Source organism: Dromaius novaehollandiae, chromosome 16, assembly GCF_036370855.1.
Source record: "Dromaius novaehollandiae isolate bDroNov1 chromosome 16, bDroNov1.hap1, whole genome shotgun sequence".
Taxonomy (NCBI): domain Eukaryota; kingdom Metazoa; phylum Chordata; class Aves; order Casuariiformes; family Dromaiidae; genus Dromaius; species Dromaius novaehollandiae.
Genome location: NC_088113.1, coordinates 21,847,169 through 21,867,653, shown reverse-complemented (window position 1 = coordinate 21,867,653; position 20,485 = coordinate 21,847,169). Strand labels below are relative to the sequence as shown.

The 20,485-nt window shown below is 43.8% G+C and overlaps 1 protein-coding gene across 11 annotated transcripts; it reads right to left on the bottom strand.

Annotated features, from left to right (window-relative positions):
• Positions 1–2,449: 2,449 nt before the first annotated feature.
• On the bottom strand, positions 2,450–20,480 carry CCNDBP1 (cyclin D1 binding protein 1). 11 transcript variants are annotated; one of them, XM_064521793.1, is made up of 13 exons: positions 20,321–20,480; positions 20,176–20,235; positions 19,417–19,496; positions 18,610–18,691; positions 18,083–18,179; positions 16,828–16,901; positions 16,443–16,519; positions 15,723–15,976; positions 15,244–15,304; positions 14,207–14,253; positions 13,721–13,818; positions 11,920–11,945; positions 2,450–3,237 (listed from the first exon to the last, which is right to left on the bottom strand). In XM_064521793.1, exons 1-12 carry the CDS (start codon positions 20,409–20,411, stop codon positions 11,941–11,943), a joined length of 1,026 nt encoding a protein of 341 aa, XP_064377863.1. In that variant the 5' UTR covers positions 20,412–20,480; the 3' UTR covers positions 2,450–3,237; positions 11,920–11,940. The 11 variants fall into 11 exon arrangements, 9 of the variants coding, with proteins under 9 accessions (XP_064377863.1, XP_064377860.1, XP_064377862.1 ...); XR_010391962.1 differs by lacking the exons at positions 2,450–3,237; positions 11,920–11,945 and adding exons at positions 4,428–5,321; positions 5,473–5,632; XR_010391963.1 differs by lacking the exons at positions 2,450–3,237; positions 11,920–11,945 and adding exons at positions 4,428–5,290; positions 5,473–5,632.
• Between the last annotated feature and the right edge of the window lie 5 nt (positions 20,481–20,485).

The window sequence follows — 20,485 nt, the reverse complement described above, 5'->3', positions numbered from 1 at the left end:
ATGAAAATTCACAATTAACGGTCATACAGCGTCATTACACAAAGCTGCTTTAAAGTAGGTCATCATCCTCCCCTGTGAGGAAGACATTATGACACTGGTATCTAAATCTCAGCAATGTGTCCATGCCTTGGAGAGTTTAAGAAACCAAAATAGCAGAGACTTGAATGTTTCTAAGAGACAATTTGCCCCTTTCCTCCTGGCAACAACTAGCGCTGCAAAGGAACGCAGTCTCAACTGTCCACAGAAATAACGTCAGACTGACTTTGTGATACTGATTGAACTGAGATCTCATTTAAATTTGATTTAAAGCCAGCAAAATTTTCAAAACATGTGAACTCCAGTTTTATTACACCAATTACAATGTTTTGCCGCCCACATATATCCTTACAAGGGATTCTGAAGCTTGTCAGAACTAGTCAGCCCAGAGAGGCTGGAATGAAGACTGTAAAGCGTGCATGCACACACACACGCGCGCGCGCACACACATACACAGGCATTCAGATTTCTCCAGGCAAAGGAGAGGGGAATATGTAGCTTTGTGCCCATTAATTAAGTCTTGCAGGGGTTTGGAAAGCCAGGGTATCCCACTCTTTTCTAAAGCCTCAGAAAAGGCCTTGCGGTAGTGATTGTATTCACAAAATATCATTCAATCTTGCAAGAATGCAGAGTATCATTACATTTAACGTGCAGTATAGCCACATCATTCAAATTCCTTAGATATTTCTTTTAAAATACCATCCAGGAAATGAGTTGAGACACACTATTTGCCACAAGAGCTAGACACAGTCTCATTTGAATTAACTATTTTTAAAGGAAGCCTCCTATTCAAAGAAAATTCAGCCCTAAAGGTTGTGCTTTGCAACACTTGGGATTAGTGAGTTGTCAGGGTGTCAACCCTCCGCAACCACACCCAGTTCAGTCTCAGTATTAAAATGCAGACCAATCTGGCCACTGTCATTTACAAGAAACACACATTCTCCCTGTGCCAGATGTGAGACAAGTGTTCAATTAACATAATGATCATTGCACAGAAAAATGTTTAAGTGCCCAAGGAAGGGTTTAAATACCCTTTGCCAAACCTACAACCTTCACACAGCCCTTAGTCAGAAGTCAACAGGAATTGGTGAAGTAAAATCTGGCTAATTATCAGCATTTTCTTTACAAATAAATGGTTTAAAACTGAGAACATACAAGAGGCTGACCCAGCCCACATTCCATTCTGATCACTCATAAAATCAAGCAAGTTCTAGCCAAAATGACCCAATCATACTTTCAAGACATACTATAAAGTACATACTATAAAGTCTTGGAAGACATTAGCATCAAGGTCACTGGGATGGTGAATGTTTCTCCCCACCACACTGTTCTCTTGATCTAAGCTCCTAGGACCTTGATTCAGGCAAACAACTAAATGTTTACCCTTTTACACTTAAAAAAAAAAATCAGAAATAGCCATAGTTGGTAGTTTCAAAGCATTTGGATGTTTTGGCTGTCACCAAAGTTGCATTGCTTTAGCACTTAGCATCTATCACACTCACGTACTGAACACGGACGATGCTGCTCACTATAAAAGACAAAACAAAAGGCTCAGTGTAAGCATTTCTTGTTGCTCAAAAGAGACAAGAAATTCTACCGAAGAGTAAAATTCACATCTAATTCATGTATGTGCCACGTCAGAGCAGGAAATGCTGACACCAAAAAAGGGAAACTTAGCTATCCATATTTTTGATCGCCACACTCAGAAAGATACCATTACTGATGATGCTACTGTCACATTTTAAGCTTCTATTTTTAAGGATAATAAAGATAATGCAGAATTGTACAGATATATGTTTAGACCTGTAAAACAACAAGAATCACAAAAAGCTATCAAGATAACACAGTAAGATCTGGGCAGGATGATACTTTGAAGGCTACTATGCTTCACTTTTCCTTTAGACTTCTGTGAGCATGTCAGGGATGTGGTGGATACCGAAAAGCGACACTTATCTAGACTCTCAAAGGACGTGGATGAGGTCATTCTGAAGAAGCAATGCAAGAAGTGAGTGCAAAAAGGGTACAAAATCTGCTCATGACATAAAGCCATTTAAATTACTCAGGGCCAAAAAACTATGAGAAACTTCAGACAGGCCCAGCAAGGCAAAACAGGTGACGATACAACAATCAATGAAATTCATCTTGGTAAATGCACAGTGGAAATGCAATTCTTACATACACACCATGCAGAGTTTTACCTCAACTGCATTAAGTGAAGAAAGAGATCTCAGCATAAAGAGACAGCTCAGATGGGATTACAGCACCATGTGTTTCTATAATTCCCACTTAATGAGATGTTAGACTGGAAAGCAGACAGGAGGGGACTACTACAAAGAACATTTATAATTAACAAGTACTCTCGTAATGAAATTAAATCCTGTGTATCATGACATACTCAATCTTGAAAATCATCTAATATGAGATAATGCTTTATTTGCTAGGGTTAGGCTCGTGCACATTCTTCTGAGGCATCTTGTGTTGTGTACTGTCAGAGACAAGACATTGGACTGGATGAACCTTTGTTCTGATCCAGTCTGGCAAGTTGTACATGCTTATATTTTGCTGAAGCTTATAGACAAGTATAGGTTTGGGCTTGGTTAATTGTGGCTGAGTGAATATTAACTATTATTGAATCATTGCAAGGAAGAAGGGATTTCACGCAGCTGCACATGATATTAAACATGCTAATGCTGGTGTTAATGATACTGCAGTTTTGAACTCAGAGGTTGAAATTAGCATAAGCAGAGTGCTGGTCTGGCTAAAATTATAGTTTTACAAGCGATGATACATATCAGAAGCATTATTTATGTGTGTTAAATGCATGAGCAAATTATGTTGACAAATGGCAACTGTACTGTACAATGGAGCGGAATACATATTGTAATAAAGGAGAGCTTGAGCTCTCAATGCAAGTGGTAGGCTACTTGCTTAGACTGCTTGAATAAAAGGAAGTCTGAATAATAAACCTGGTACCAATCTGAACTGGAGAGGTCAATGTGAAGGGCTGACTGGAATGGTTGATTTTGCAGGGGAGAACCAAATACAGCAATTTCAAAAGAATGTTGTAACACGTGCTGTTCCTGGAGCTCCAGCAAAGGTCAGTAGTTCCTGATGAAAGTGTTTTCTCATTTTGGAGCCAGAAACACAGAAGTAATCACTATGTGAAAAGCATATGAAAGAAGAACCATCCTTAAACCAAATCTGTAAGACAAAATATGTTAGAAGATTAATGAATTTACACTTTACAGTTCAGACTAAAAATATTATTCTTCTGAAGGGCCTGAACTTTGCTGGAGGATTTTAGGGCAAAACCTCTGGAGAATCCATACGGTAGAGCCACCTGCTATGGTATCTGAAGGACTCTTCATCTCCTCGCCTCCTGACACAGAATATATCACTGTCAGCAGAAAGCACTGTATTGAAGCTAGGCAATGAGTAACAGAGGAGGGGAACTTGCATATACAACTCTGAGTACTGATACACTAGATGTATAGAAGAAATGTTACTCCAAAGTGTTGGTGCAACCACCTTTTTATCACCAAAATATAAAGAACAAAAATACTTCTATGTACTCTTTGGAAATATCTATCAACATGTTTAAAAGTTCAGAAAGCCTGTATGGAGAGATGCAAATTGTTGGCTGCATATAGCAAAATAGCTGAAGCAGTCTAAACCCTACTTTTTGACAGTGCAGTTATATTTGCAAAATAAAGAAGTGGCTGCAGCATTTTAGTACCATCAGTAATACAGACAGTGTAATGGGCTTGCCTTTACGGAACATGTATTGAATCAGAAACAAATGGCTTTTGAACTCACAGATGAATGAACTGACAAAAATTAAAGAAACCAAAATATGAGAACCCCACATTCCAGAGAAAAAGAGAGGCAATTCACAAGTAGATAATCTCAGCACTTCCTCCTGCTGAGTGTTTTGACCTCTGTAATGGCCAATTCCTGTTTCTCTCTCTGATATCTTGGATGGGAAATCTCAAACATGTAAGTTAGAACTGAAAATTTTCACTAGATGGAACCGCACTAAAAGCACTTGAGCACTGCATATAGAAGACTTCTGTGTGTTAAGACTTTCAATATATTTCCTTTTTAGCCCCTTTTTGATGTTGCAAAAGACAAAAAAAGGACAATAAATAGTTCTCCATTCACAACTTACAAAGTATTGAACAGTGCATCCAACTTAGCAATCACTACTTGCAGTTGCCAATTTGACCAAGAGATGGTACTATCAACATACACAGCCACTACAAGGGAATGGTGATGGGGTGAATACCTGACTGTATTTAAACTGAGACAGGAGGTACATAAACACATATTCTGCAAAGGTGCATTTGGAATGACTAATTATGCAAGAAAATCAGAGGTTTGAAAATGATCAGTTGGCTTATGTGATTACATACTGTTTATTTCTTTTTATAAAAATCAAGTCCAAAATACAGATTTAAATCATATGTAATTGATATATAAGAATTTGTTGACAAAAATCTCACAGAATTTTTGTTGGCCCATCTCCCCATTCTGTTTATATTGTTTCCTGACTTTTGCAAATTTGGTGACCTCCATGTTACTAATAAAAATCAAAGCAATCAAAGCACATTTTTACAATTAAGGCTATGCTGTAAATTACTAAAACTAAGAGAGCTTGCATTTAGCTTAACTGACACACAAGCAAACAATTGTAAAGTTTAATATGCAAACAATAAGAAAAACACCAAGCTCACTGGACCAGATTTTGCAATGGCTATCCAGTATAAGTCTAAAATCTCATCCTGGCACAGCTACAGTTACCACTGAATGCATCACCATTTATGTAAGATTAGGGTCCTTTTTTCCTACTTTACATGTGTCTACACTGATCTCTACTTGTTGTTTTATGAGACACTCAAAATCAAAGATTCCTCTACAACTTTTTCAAAGCTGCCTCCTTCATCTTTACTACTCAGAATAATTGAGCAAGCTTTGCCACTTTTTTTTTTCCTATGGGTTTCTAAGACTATTTAGGAATTTGCGAAAGATCACAGATTTCTGCAAAATTCCTGGTGACTCTCTCTACTTCCTCTTCTGGGGTTGCTGATGCACAGCTCTTCGAAGAAGTTGTCACTGTCTGTCTTTAAAAGCTTCACATCCCACTGCAGCATATCCTCATATGAAGGTAGGAAAAGTCAGGCCTTCTGCTCTTTAACGTGGTCTGAGAGATAAGAGAGTCCTTCTCAAATTCGGCACAGCAGGTCAGCAAGATAACCTGAAGGAGAGGTGGCAACATCATGTCCCACCTTGTATAAAGAAACCGAGTAAACAACTTTGCAAGTGGATTATTTTTAGAGAAAGCTGAAGGAAAGAGGCATTGCCTGGCAGAGCGAGCAGAAGCTGAAAACTTCCACAGGACCAGTGAACCAGACATGGGCCATGGTGAGCAAAACCCACCTTGATTAGCCTCAAGTATTTGCCAGTTGTCTGCACAAGAGAAAAAACTGTCCCTGCCCCAAGACGTTATTCATGGGGCTTGTAGAAGCGGTGAGCTTCTCATAGGGCAGGAGCCAGGAAAGTGCTGTAAAGGCTGAGGGAGGTCAATTCATCCACAAGACTGCACAAAAAGGGAAAACAAACAAAAGTTGGTCTCAGTGACCAAGGGGAGTTTGGGAAAAGTGGTAAGAGGCAGCTAAGGCAGACCTGTGAGAGTTTGGAAGAAAGGGCAAAAGAGTTGTCCTTAATATGGGGGAGGAGGTGAAGTAAGGCAGACTACAAAATTGGAGCAGGGAGATGACCAAGTGTTTTCACTGGTAGAGAAAGTAGAAGATCAAGGTTCTATGCAGCCTTGAAGAAAGGGACAATAAAATCTGTGAAAAGCCACATGAGGGAGAGGGGGACCCCAAGTACATATGACTCACCAGTCTACAAGTTAGTCAGAACAGACATTTTCAGCACACAGAAAGAAGAAAATAAAGGAGGTCAGAGTTGGCTCTGTAAAGACTGAACTGGTGCAGAGCTCTGATCTGGGACAGCAGTAAAGGGACTTGACAGCCAGAACAGAATCAGTCACTGAAAACTATGCATGACAAAATTCACATGGGAAAAAAGCAATTCAGCACACAGTTCAGTGGGACACCCACAACCAACACAGAAGGGACAAGCAGCAATGGGAGAAAGTGTCGATGCAGAGGACAAGGAAAGTTAGGCAAGAGCAGAGAGCAAACCAACAAAAACTACAAAAAGTAGCAGCTGTGGCTTTAGCACAAGAGCAGTGGCTTTATGCAGCAGGCAAATGCTCTGTGGATTTTTTTTAGATGGAACAAAGGGAGAAGCCTTGGTCAGGGAGGGGAGGTAGATGACAGGACACGTCATATAAGGGGCAGCAGTTACAACCCACAGGCTCAAGGATCTCACTGATGAGTTGGGAGCTGGAGAGATCAGTGAAGTCAAGATGATCCCAAGGCTGAAAGAAACCAGGTTGTCATCTGCTTCTCAGCAAGATGCCTGGAAAGACTAAGAACATCAAACCAGAAGATAAGTGCAAGTATATGATCCTGCTAAGGCCACCAAGCATGAAAGGAGATAAGAATAGGGCACTTGAAATTGTGCAAAAAACAATTTTTTGCCCTCTTCTGGTGCTGGACAGAGGCTGCTGTATGCACAGGAGACAGAAGGAAGAGGAGCAACTCATCTGTCTCCTGTACCATCTCTGGGTGCAAGATTACCAACCAGCACGATGCAAATAGGGAATGACTGGTGTCTGATTTGCTGCAATCCATTATAGCTCCAGGACTATGCAGCAACACTGCTTTTTCACCAGCAGTGAAATTTACACCAACTGCTGCTCGTCGGTGAACATCACACATACCTAGTGCAGTGAGTGCTGGAAGACCTTGAACGCACATGGCTGGATGGGTGCAACGGCTCATGTCCAGCGCACAAATTTAATCATGTTTCCCCATGGAAAGAAACTGCTTTGCATGCTAGTGGTGCCTTTGAGTGCACTGTGTAAGACTCCAGGTGTAGTCACAGTGCACGCTCAATGCTAACTGCAACCTCTGTATCATTTGAATGGTCAGGTCTGTTCCACGTCCTTGGCTGGGCAGAAGGTGCTTTTGCATATTCACTTGGTTCACTTAATGACTCTGAGGTATAAGCAAAGGCAGCTCATTAGCCACTTGACATCTGAACAACCAAGCTCAGAGGGAAGGCCCTTACAGTTACTGGGCAGGAAGGGGGCCATGTCTGATTGGAGACATCAGCTGTTTTTGTGTGTCTCAGGATGGAGCTCAGGACTAGACAGTGAGCAGCTCACAGTCCCAAGCTCACTGTCTCTTCTCATGCTACAGGTCTAAGCACCAAAATACGTGATTTCAAGATTGCAATGAACAACAATAACCACCACACAGAAGAAATAAGCACTGAAGAGCTTGTGGTGAGGCAGGGGCAGCCATTCACTATCATCGTGAGCTTCACAGCTCCAATACACAACTACCTGCAGCAGCTGAAGAGAACCTTCCTCATAGTACAGACAGGTAACACCACTACCATGCCTATCACAGCTCTAGTGCTCCACCCACCTGAAGAACAGAGCTGGTGGGAAAAGCCACCTCTAGAGCCAGACAGATGTGTCCACATTTAGAAGTGAGGCAAGTGAACTTTATCTAAGCCAGAGTAGAATCTCCTGCTGCTGGGACTGGCAGGCAGGGTCAAGACTAGATATCTTTCTAGAAAAGACATTCCAGCACAGTAGCCAATGCAGGTTCACAGCTCAATGACGTGAGAGGACTCATAGGGGCTGTTCTCACTCCTGGCTTTTGGTTTAGGAACATTCTAACTCGGCTAGCCTGTTACAGATGTTTTCTGTTACAGAATGTTTTCTAGTGAGACCCCTCGGGAGGGGAGCACCATTTGCCCTGTTAAAGAATAGCGAACTGAAACTGTCTAGAGGTAGCCGCTTAGCACAACTTATATAAAACTTGCTTAGCATGAGTAGCTAAATTTGCTGAAGCCTTAGGCCGTACTTAGATAAGATAATGAACTTTTACTTAGTCCAGTAAGAAAAGGGCCTCAGAGCCAGTTCCAGCTGGGAACATAAGGAAGTTACAAGCAGTCTGCATTCCTGTGTCTCACACTCCAAAAGGGAGAATGTCAAGGCTTTGAAATAAGACCAGTGCAGGGCATTAGGACCTTGAGGGACAAAGCCTCAGCTCACTGCTGGGGCAGTGTTAATTGCTATGATTTAGAATCACCTCTTCCTCCTCAGGACCTTGAGAGAGAACAGTGAGACCCAAAAATAAACGAAGGTACAACCGTCAGCAGAAACCGCAACAGTAAAGATAAGAGAGAAAAACGGCCTGCCTAGGAACAACGATGAGACCCAACAAGGAGCAGGAGACTCCAGACCTAAAAATTACTATTGGTCTGAACTACCGCATGAGGGGTGAGAAACTTAATTTGAAAAAGCTATAATTGCCGAGGGATTTCTTTGTTTGGGGTCCCTCTTCGGAGGCACCCAGCTTGAGCTGTAATTACTGCACGCGTGTCATTAAAATTTAATTATTTAATTTGCTTTGATTTGGCTCTGAACTTTTCTGCGGGAACCTAGGGTCAGTCCCTGTTATGGTGGCCGACAAGCCTAATTTCCATAACAGTCTCCAGCTTGTTCTACCACAATCTGAGCATTTGGCTGTGGCTTTTGTCACAGGACACTGAATCCCAAGAGCAGCAGGTCTGCACCACTGTGGCTCTTCCTGGTTTCTACAGATCTATGAAGTACACGTTCCACTTTCAAACAAGGAGGCTTGACTCCAGCACAAGCCTCAGGAAGACTGACTAAGGGCTAAGACAGTGGCATTAAGCTGCTAAAGGATTAAGAGTTTCCCACATAAAAGGAGAGCTATGGCCCCAGATCTAGATATGGTCCCTGCAACCTGCAGGGGGTGGGGATGCATGTCCGAAGTAGACATAACCAGATGCCTTTGGCTGCAGGATCCCATCCATCCAAAGCAGATGGAACCCAGACTGAATTTCCCATCTCCATCCTGGGAGGTTAGAAGCAGTGGAGCGCAGCACTAGAGGAGCAGGACTCATGCTCCTGGACCATCTCTGTGAACACACCTGCCAACACTGCCATTGGCCAGTATGCTCTGCTCTTACATGCCTCCAAGTCTTACTGTCTACTGGGCAACTGCACCCTTTTCTTTAATCCCTGGTGAGAAGGTATGTGGTCGGCAATGTAAAGGCTGGCCGGGCTCAGTCATTTCACATAAACAGCTTTGAGCGCCAGCACACTGCTGGGAGATGTTGAGGCTGGTTCACCTAGTGTTCCCCCCTACTCCTACCCTGCTTCTCACAGCACCTCAGGAAAGAGGTAGGGCCTAGTACAGCTCAAAGCTGCCTGCCTCAGCACTCCTGTCCTACTCTTGTCATCACCCTGTTCTCCTGCTAAGATAAAAATGTTTGATAATTTCAAAGTATTTCCTATAATAAAGATTTAAAGATGAGTCAAAATTATAATTGATCTCATCGAGACCACTGTATTGTTCTTAGGTACAGAGAAGTCAACAGTCAGGACAGTAAAAGAGCTGGCAAGCACAACAGCCTAGGGCTGGAGGAACATTTTGGACTGGACAGACAGAGACTGCAGTGAAATAGTTCTTTCCTGCCTGATTCAGAATCAGTGACGTTTTCCCTCAGATAGGGAAGTAGGCAAGGAGAGGCCTTTCATCCACCAGGCACTTTCCTGTTTGGAAAAACCTTTCCTGACTTCTGTTACCTGCAGAGTAAGAGTTCTTTACATTCACCTCCCAATACCCTTGAACTGTATTTCAGATTCCAACACTCTAAAAAGGAGTGCTCTGCTCCCAGATATTATCCAAATCCCTCTCTCAAAAAGTACCCCCCCCTTCAGAATCTATTACTGAGGCCTGCTCTCCTGATCCAACTCTACCATCTCATCTCAGCCTATGATATAGTGTCTCCTTAGCTCCAGTCCATCACAGGAGAACATAATACTGCTCGAGCAATGAATTCTGTCAAAGCTTGCTAGAGCAGCTTAAGCTATTACAATTTCCAGCTGTCCCTTTTATTCTGATAGATGTCAGCAGCAAACTGCTTCAAAAACCATGACAAATCTTTCCAAGTTAGAATCTTTCAGGCAAATCCAGATGTCCCATCAGCCAAAATCCTTAAAGTGCTCCAACCAGAAACACAATGGTATAACTATCTGATCTCTTAGAAACAATTGTCTTCAGCACTGCCAGGATAATTCACCTCCATCCTTCTGCATTTACCTCTTTACACTAGTAAACAGGAAAGAATACTAACGTGTGCTCCCTTTTTTGTCACAGGTTCTCTTCAGGAAAAAGAGGCACTTGAGAAAGCCTATAAAAAGACACAGAAAGCTGAGAAAACCTGCAGCAACAGCAAAACAGAGTTTAGCTCCATTCCTACTGCCCTTGAAGAGCCAGTTAACCTTTTTATCCACCTCCAATCTGAGAATTCTCTGCTACTGGGACAGGATGTGCCACTTTCCATTAAAGTGTTTAACCACAGCGGTGGAGAAAAAGCTGTGTGCCTGCTACTCGGGGCCCAATCTGTACATTATAATGGCATGCCCATTACCCAACTTTGGAAGAGTTTCATTTTATCCTCAAAAGCAAAGAAAGTAAGGACTCTATTGGATGAATGGCTAGAAAAGTATATCTAGTCCTCTCAGTTAAGGAAAAATGCACTTAGCCATAAGCTTACAAAAGGTTGTCTAGATAACTGATTGGAGGTGATTCAAATCACCGTGGGGAGCGAAGAGGAAACAGGCTGCAGCACATGCAGTCTGAACACCTTAAAGATTTTGAACTTGCACATCCAGCTGGAAACACTTAGCTTTTAAATGGCTGCAACTTTTGGTACAATGTTGAGCATTAAATATTTTTGGGAGCCATGCAGGCTAAGACTAGGCTGAACTTACCATAACTTGCATTGTCATCCGTATTTCACTACTCTCTGTTCCAGCTAACACCCTGCACGTCTTTGTGCTTTACTCACAGTACAGAAAAGAGGTGGAAGAGAGCCATCTGCTTAGGCTGACTGCCATGCTAAGAGATGAAGACTCCTTCCACATATACTTTACCCAGGAAGAGATGAGCATTTGCAACCCCCCTCTCACTATTGAGGTTAGATCAATCTGTCATTATGCTACTGCAGCAGCAAGAAAACAACTTTCATAGAGCAGAAAAATTTTGCTGGGCCAAGTGGCTCTCCTCATGCTGTTTTCTTTCAAAGCACTAAGGCATCAGCTTGGGAAGAGGTGCATTGGGCTGCACTGTTGCATACTGTACTCCCACTTCTAGCTCGTCCGTGTGTGAGTATAGGAAAATCCTGATGACTCCTATTTCATTTCCCAGTCTGGAAGTCAGAGGCTACAGTAGGAAACCACAGGAGACGATTGTAGTTCAGAAGAGAGTAATCTGGGCTTTGCCTCTTCTGCCAACTGGCAGCCCAGGCAGAGACTTTTGCCACAAAAAAAGCACTTCTCTCCTTTTTAATCTTAGAAGTTTCTCTTTCCTTCTCTCAGCTCCGACTCATTCCCTTCTCTCAACACTTTCCAGAAAACATAGTACAGTACCAGTCAACCACAGCAGGGATCAGTTTCCTGAACTCTCTCACCGAACGCCTGGAGAAGTGTGTCATACTGGTTGCAGGGCGAGGGCTCATTTACAGACAGAGGAAGTACAGGTGAGTGCCAACTGACTGATTTAAGAATGATAAACAGAAAAATAGACATAATACAAGCAAGAAACCCCTGCACAGGAAAGGTTGTCCCCCAGAATAAACAGGCAACAAGGTGGCAGGAAGAGACCACTACAGCTAAAAGCCACACACATTCCCTTCATTACTTACAGATAATGCAGGAGACTTCAATCACACTGAAAAAGAGAAAAGGCAGAGACCAGAACTTTAAACAGGTGTTTAATACAGAAGCTGAAGCTAGTATGACATTTATGAAAGCTGCAGCCCCAAAGTCATAGACAGCAGAAGGGAAGCCCCCTGCCAACATAAAGCATAACAAGAAAGTGCCACAAAACTAAGAACTAGGCAGATATGCACATTAAATAAGACAGTTACAGGCCACTGAACTAAGCCATACAATTTAGAAATTATTTGCTATTTCTCTAGCCACTTGAATATCTGTAAGTGAGGTAAACTATTCGGTGACACACATTTCCACCCGTTACCCACAGCCAGCAATAAGAACAGTCCCTGGCTATGGCTTTAACAATCTCTTCCCTTTCTCTGCTGGAGAACCAGGCAAACCTGACTTAGCCAAAAGTCACCAAAAAAGGCATGCTCTTCTCTGCATGAAAAAGCAACAACATTTCTCTCAAGAAACTGCATTAGGACAAAGTGACCCTTGGTGCCTCCATGGGGAGTTCAACCCTCCTGCCAGATCAGAATTCCAATGTGGTAGCTTAAATGACTTTTAATTAATTTAATGAGCTTTCTTTTTTTTTCTTTGGCATCACACTCACGTCTAGCAAATGCATCTCCCAGGCCCTGGGAACTAGAAATACGAAGAGCTACACTTCCTGTATCATCTCCCCTCCTTGCTTTTCAGGCTTGGCTCTGTGCAGCCTACAAGCACTCAACAGCTGCATACCCCATTCACCCCCACCCAAGCAGGGCAAAGAAGACTCACTGCATGTCTGGACCGCATTCAACTCCAGAACTTGAAGAGCTACAAAAGCATCAACATTGTAGCTGCCTGACACCCAACTAAGAACAGGTCCTGCTGTCTCCTTTTCAAAAGGTTTGTCACAGTCTGTGCCATGAGCTTAAGGTAGGCTCTCTCCATAAAAGAAACTCACTAGAATGTAGACAAGCATAGATGTTAACAGTTTAATTAAAGTTATACTTAAAACCATGTTTGACACTAATTATTTGTACAAACTCTCCCCCATCTGCCACTATGCCTGCTCTCAGGTCTTGTAAATTGAGCCTTACTGTGACAAAGATGGGCAAAATGTTCAAGGAGATGCTGTGTTTCTCACCATGCATACTTGCTGAACCCACCACTGCTTAGTCAATTCTTTTCCTACGCAAGGCAAAAAGGATAACTTAGAACTTCAAGGTGATAATAGATGTTGCATTTTTCTAGAGATGTACTTACTCCTACAGGTCCTTGAAGTTGGTAAAGCAGTAAATAATATTTTCTATTGCTTTCTCAGAGAACAGAAGAGAGATCATTCATTCTTCCCTATGGTTTGAAAGGAAGCAGGAACACTCCTGCATTTATTTTAATGGTTCATCTGGTGGCTTGCAAAAGAAGCAAGAGCCTTTCGTTCTGTGTATATCCTGCCACATGAGAACAGATAAAGTCACCTGTGGAAATTAACATTTTATTGCTCTTTGTACCCACAGTAGCTATAACGTCTGAGTAAAGGGGCACATTCACAGCATTAAGATGCAGCACTGCATCATTCCAGGAGTCCAAGCAAAAGTAACAGCTTTTGCAAAAGCAAAGGGTGACTTCCCCCTTGGGAAACTTAGGAAACTTCTGCCAAGAGACAGTAAACTTCTCCCCTAAAAGAACTGTCCTCACCATTCTCCTATAGCTAGAGAACGGCCAGACAGATTCACTGGGAAAGCATATGCCAGAGCCAGTGGCAGCAACACATGTCGACATAGGAGAGCTAAAGTTCACCCTGTGTGAAGTTCTTGATTTTGTCCATGTTGTGATCTACCGCACCGGTGAGAAACTGCACCCAGCCTTCCTCTGATGGTGGACACACATGGCTTGTCCTGCAAAGTAGAGGAGTTACATTAGGAAAGTCTCCTAGGTGCCTTATACCTGTGCACTTGTAGACTAGAGAAACCCCCTCACCACATGGCTGTTGTGAAGTGCTGAATTACAACAGCAATAAAACAATACTGCTGTGCCTCACAGAGTGCTTTGAGCAAGGAAGGAGCCACATTCGTATTTCTAATCCCAAACCCTAACACTCTTGTCTTCAGCAGGGACCACTTTTATTCCTACCATACTCTTCCTATTCCCATCCCTTTGCTTCCAGATAACATGCCAAAATACAAGCATTTACTATTTAGAAATGAGTCATCCTTGACAAGAGTCAGAACGATATCAGCTTTCATATCAGGGAACACACACTTGCGAACTGTAACTCATACTCACTTTGTAATCTCTAAGACTTTCTTTAATACTGATGCCAATTTAGCAGCCTAGAAGGAAACAAAAGGAAAACGAAGTGAACCATACATGGGAAGAAGGGGCCCAGCAGTATCGGGAAAGAAAGAGGCATGTAGGAGCGCTCGATACAGCCAAGAATGAGCAAAACTGCCGCAGACCCTGATGCAGGAGGAAGCTAACGTTGCCATGCTGGGAGCATCTCCCAACCTACTCCTGGCTAGGACAAGTAGGAAAAAAAAAAAGGAAAAATTTTTTTTAAAAAAACATATATTAAAATACTTTCTTCTTAAAAAGATAAGCCTGTGAGAAATTGGTAATTGGAATTAAGACATTAAGTTATAAGTGACTGTTTGCAATGTAATTTGATATTAAGCAATGTTTAGTATTCTGTACCAAAAGATCAATGCACTGGCCAAATGCAAGAAATGAGAACTAAGAGTCAGAATAAAGAATCTCAGATATGGGAAGGTATATACTTAATTTAGGTTGGAAGGGACCTCTGGAGGTCACCTAGTCCAACCTCCCACTTAAAGCAAGGCCTACCTCAAAGTTTAACAGGTTGCTCAGAGCCTTGTCAAGTTTTGAAAATCTCCAAAGATGGAGATTTTCAAAACTCTTCCAGTGCTTAATCATGCTCAACGTGAGAATTTTTAATTTATAGTTTTAATTTAGATCACTCCATTTGAATAAATCTGCCTGACACAGGGAAGAAAGTAGACATGGAATACACTGGCAGCCTTAGACCCCACTTGCCTAAGATACTGTCACTGGACATCTCTATGGATTGTAACTCAGAGTCAACCCTAGAGTGGCTGTGCTCTTCCCCGAAGAAGTAAAGAAGAGAAACACATTTCCACCTCAAGGAAGCTAAATGTATAAGAACCAAAGGGGACTCCTCATCCCTAAGATGTGGTTACTGATACAGTGACTAACACCCACCAGACACATAATCCCTCCGATTCAATTTTCTCTCCTTCCTATAGCCGAGTGGGTAGATTGGCATGCAGGCTGCAGATACTTACATTGAGTCGCACAGCCAGCTGGTTCATAGGTGGATACATGCTCAGCGCCAGCTCATCAACACTAGAATAAAAGAGAAGGGAGTCACCACTGAAGAAAAGTCCCCAATAGCACAACTCATAGATCCTTGGTCAAAGCCTACACTCATCCTAAGTGTAAGTCTGGAACTGCAGAGCATGACAATGAGACATCAGTCAAACCAACGAGATGCTTTTCACTGCCTTCTCAGGCTTCGGTGCCCACTCCCACCTTATCCCCTCTTGCAGCCACAGCACTACCTCAAGGTGCAGAACGTGATCCTTTCCTAACCTGCACGTCTCTCAACAGCCTATGCCATAAGAGTGTCTTCACACACACAGCTGCTTCCACCACTAGCTCACAGATTCAATATCATACAGGTTTTCCTGATCCACTCTCTAGACCTCAGGAAACATAGGGACTGCTCTGGAGCAGAAAGCAACAAGGGGAGAGACCTGCGTACCTTGGACTGATCTCATTAGCAATGTCTGCAAGGTCATCCAGCTGAGCAATCTGCTCTGAAGAGTCAGCTTTTCCATGAGCCTTCACTACACCCAAGACCTTCTTCAGGCAAGCTTTGGAAGCTTTCATTAATCCCATGCAGGGGCCAAGCAGCTTCCGGTCAGCTTCTGACCAGTAGGTATCTCTGTTGCCCCGAAAGCCCAGCTCCTCATCTTCCATGATGTCACTGTAGGGGTCTCGCCCTTCCACCAGAGCCTGAGAACACAGATGCATTAAAAACCCAGGGCCTAACATCCATTCCAAGAGTACGCAGCAAAAAAGGGAAAATATTATCTAGAAATCATACAAATAATTTACGGAGGAATCTCTCTTGCACTAGCATCTCAGTTGCCCAATTTTGTTAATCCTAATGGGATCAGTTTAAGAAAAAACAATCCCCCGCTCCAGTTCAACAGTGAGCAGCAATAATCTGGCAGATAGTCCCATTCTTACATCAGCCTAGAACCACTCACCCACACTCAAGGACAGGGCTTCATGAAAAGCATATATAAGGTAGCAGGACCAGACTTGGGTTTTAAAACCTCATTAAGATCCAGGCAACACAATAACCTAGCTCATACCATATCCAATTCAAATCAGAGCCTGTCTATAAAACCATCCCTGTATTCCATCACTGCAACCTGTCACTGCAGGTTTCTCAAAGGCTTAGGGCCTTCCTTACATGTTCCATCTCTTCCAGAGCATCCTTGACCACACCTAGACATGCAGCTAGAGCTGACACAACTGCTGCCTGGTTATCTGCAAAAACAAAAGGAAGAAAAATCTGACACCATACTGATTTAAATCAGTTCTCAACAACACTCACCTGGTTGAGATCATTACATCTTGAGACCATAGGATCAAACATTTTTGCAGAGCTCAGAGCTGTGTTGTTGCCATGAAAAGAACCTGACCTGGCTTCCAAGCATACACACTTCAAAGAATAGTACGGGTTTGCAAAATGAGCAAGTCTTTATTGTGCTAGCTACAATATTCCTCACAAGGGCTATCGATATTCCAAGACCACATATCCTAGTCCATTTTTTTTCCGCATACACAGTACTCACCTCGTGGCAGATTGGATGCTTGCTCACATGCCTCCCACACACTACCAGTTGATATAAGCTGTTCCTGAGATAAGCTGAAATGAACCAGAGCCACTCAAAGTTAGAATCAGTAACACTGCTCTGCTAAATTGTGTTTTTCTTTTCTGCAGTCACCAAGCTGCTGGTCATCGGTATCTCACATCTGTGCAAGGCAACAGGTGCTGGTTCCTACTGAGTTTAATTACTATTTGGAAAAAGAAGTAGGAACCTCCACAGAGGCCTCTCAAGGTGCTTGTGCCTATATATCTTCCAGAATCTATCCAAATCAGTAGTCTGTATCACAGATTGCTGACCTCTGCCTAAGGGCAGTGGTCTGCAATCAGTGAAAAGAGGTTCCAAAATATCTCCCAGGAAGCGTAGTGTTCCAATAACTAGCTTCAGAAAGTCAAGCAATCATTGTGTAGGACAGTCCACTCCAAGAGCAAGAACTGCCCACCAATGCAAACACTACCCCAGCACCTTCACGGGAATCCTGCTCCCAACTCCTCTCCTTGCCACAGATAGGATGAAAATCTATTCTCTCTATACAAAAAGATACCCCACTTGGTTACTGAGCACTGTCAGGGCCTTGAGTGGATTCCACCCTCTTAGGACTTTAGCTGGCTCAGTTAAAGAGTTTAGCTGGCTAAGTCCAAGATCAGTTCTTTTGCTGATAAGAGCTCTTGTGAAGAAAGTTAAAAGTGAGGCTGAGTCCCTCCTTCCCCTAGAAGATGCTTTTATGCTAAGGTTCTCTGGCTGGGCCCTGTCTGTGCTACATCATAGCTGTGTAGCAGCTATATCTGCACCCAGTCTCATACCCCCTTGATTCCGACCCTGATCTTGACCCACTGACTTGACTTCCTGGCTTGATCTTGGGCCCAATTCACCACTGACCCAACTGGACAATCACTGTTCTGTGTCTGACCCTGGCTACTGTTCCAGGACCTGACCTTGACTTGCTGGCTTGACTTTCCAGCTTGACCTCAAATGTACCTTGTCGCTACAGACTTGTCTGATGATCTGAACTCTTATTGAACGTGGCTATCTGCACCAGGCCTGCTCTGCTCACTCAGATATTGTGAGACTGGGCCCTTGCTGGTGAGGGCACTGTCTCTGCCTGCCTTATAACCGTGGTCAGCTCCTGGCTCCCCCCTTCTCTTTGGGAGCAGCCTGCACTTGCTGCTCCCTGACAAGTATACTTGTAACGTTTTCTCTCTTCTTTCTGGAAAAGCACTACCTCTCCAATGGAGTATTGAGAATTGTTTCTGTGAGCTGGATCATCCCTTCCACTACCTCAGTAGTAGCATCTCGTACCATCTTCCGAAGAGTAGTACCTGATTGAGATTGAGAAAAAAGACAGCAATGACAGAAAGCAGTTGCCAAAAATGAACACACAGACAGCTCCATTCATGCAGATACATGGTATATATAAAGTTACAGGTACTTTGAAGGAAGTGACATTTGTTCTCGAGTTTCAAAAGGACTCTGGGCAAGATCTCAAAGTTATATAACTACGAATGCTCAAACAACTACACCTCCTCCTACATTATCACTCTTCCACAGATGGAGATCCGCAGGAGTAGATAGTGGAATGGTTCACTCATAACCATGTTGCAAGTCTATGGAAGAGCTGACAATGGGACTCTCTTTGGTCATGAAAACTTGCTTTCCTGTAGATGCCCGGTCTCCTACTGGGCTCTGAAATACTGTGCTTCATCGTACAGTGATGAAAAAACTGGCATTGCCCTGCTGTTACTATCTCACCTTGACCTTTGGGGAGCGAGTAGTACACTGTGGCAACTGCAAGAATCGCATTTTGTACGTCTTCACTCAGCTTCTGACAGTCCTGAAAATGGATAGGCAAAAGGATTAAACAGGAAAAGTGTATTGCTGCATTCCATTTAGAAAGTCTCACAAGCAACCACTTAAACCCAGATTACTTTGAAAAAAGACTATAGGGAAGCATAGCAATGGCCAGCTTGCTCAAGAAACAAATAGAGCACAAAGATAAGTTATGGCATTTAGGCGTTTCTGAAGTCTGCAAACGCAGAACAGAATAATTTGCTCGAGCTGCAAACTCACTGTATGCATCATGCGTTTCCTCATGATTTGGTAACAGAAAACACCCACTAGTCTGGTGGTCATACATCAGAGAGGAAGAAGTGGCTTAGATCATTATTCTGAATTCGTGGTCCTTTTTTTCCCTCTTCCAAACACAAATGTGTTAAAACTTCTCTCAATTAACAGCAAAAATACTTCCATTCTTAGTTAGATCTAAGATACACATTGCCCAATATATTGTCTCCACCAGCAAGCAGCTGTACAGGTTAAATGATGTTAAAGAAAGGAATATAAGAATACTTATTTGGTATACCTGTCCTCCCAAATTCCAGAAATTAGTTCTTTAGGCAATTCTTGAACTGGATTAATATATTCTACAATGCATAGTTCACACAAACATCCCCTGTTTGCACTGAAGCCAACAACTCTGTTTTGGTCTAGTGAGACAGGAGGTATCTGAAACTTAGCACATGAGCTGCCATCTGCCATTCTGTGGAGGCTTTCACTCACCTCTGCGGAAGGCAGTGGAGGCCTTGAGAATGCCAGACTCAGCTTTGTAGCTTCCTGTGATGTTGCTTTGAATGTCTGACCTAGGAATGATCCAATGGGAAAAAGACACTTGTCAGGATCTTAAGATGAAAAAACAGAGCAGCTAGATGAGCAATGTCTTCTCCGATGCTGCTTAGCCCTAATATCTATCCCCTGATTACTGTCTCTCATTTCTGAATGTGACAACAATATAAACTAAACTGTACAGCAGAAGAAAAAAGTTCCACGTTGCAGCTGCGTCACCCTAAACTGTCCATTCGTTTCTACTTTTTTACTTGGCCAGTTCTGAAATCCCCCATCACTTTTTGTCTCCTGGCTCATGACACCTTTACCAGTACATACCAGCAGGCTTCAGCAGAGACCAAAGCCTTTAAAAAGCTAGGTCATGACAGCTACTCCACACGGCCCACTGCTTTGTCAGCAACGACACCAGGGAGCTGAGGACAAGTGCAGAAGCCCTGACTGGAGACCTTCCTGATGATCTCTCTTGTAACTCATAGCCACGTCGTGTAACAGCACCCCAGAGTCGCAGCTCTGCCACAAAACCTGCCGAACGTGCCCGCGCAGCGCCCGCCCCAGCCCGGCCCCGCCCCACATGGTGGCCTCCGCCCCGTGCAGCAGCCCGGCCGCAGCGCCGCCCCAGCCCGGCCCGCACGTAGCCCGGCTCGGCCCCGTCGCCGCCCCGTGCAGCAGCCCAGCCCGCCCGCGCCCGCTCCGTACCGAGCGCGTCCCAGAAGCGCGGCGGCTCGAACGGCTCGCGGGCCTCGCCCGGTTCGCCCTCTGTAAAGGCAGAAAGGGACCTCAGCCAGGGCGGAGGCGGCGCGGCCCTGGCCCCGGCCCCGGCCCCGGCCGGCTCGGCCCTCACCTCGGACACGCGCCAGCACCGCGCGCAGCGCGCCCCGCAGGTCACGCAGCGGCTCCCGCGCCCGCCGCGGCCCCGCGCCCGCCGGCTCCATGGCGGCGCAGCGGCCAGCGGCGCTCCCCCACTGCCGTCACATCCGCTTCCGGGTAGCGAGGCAGGAAGGGCGGT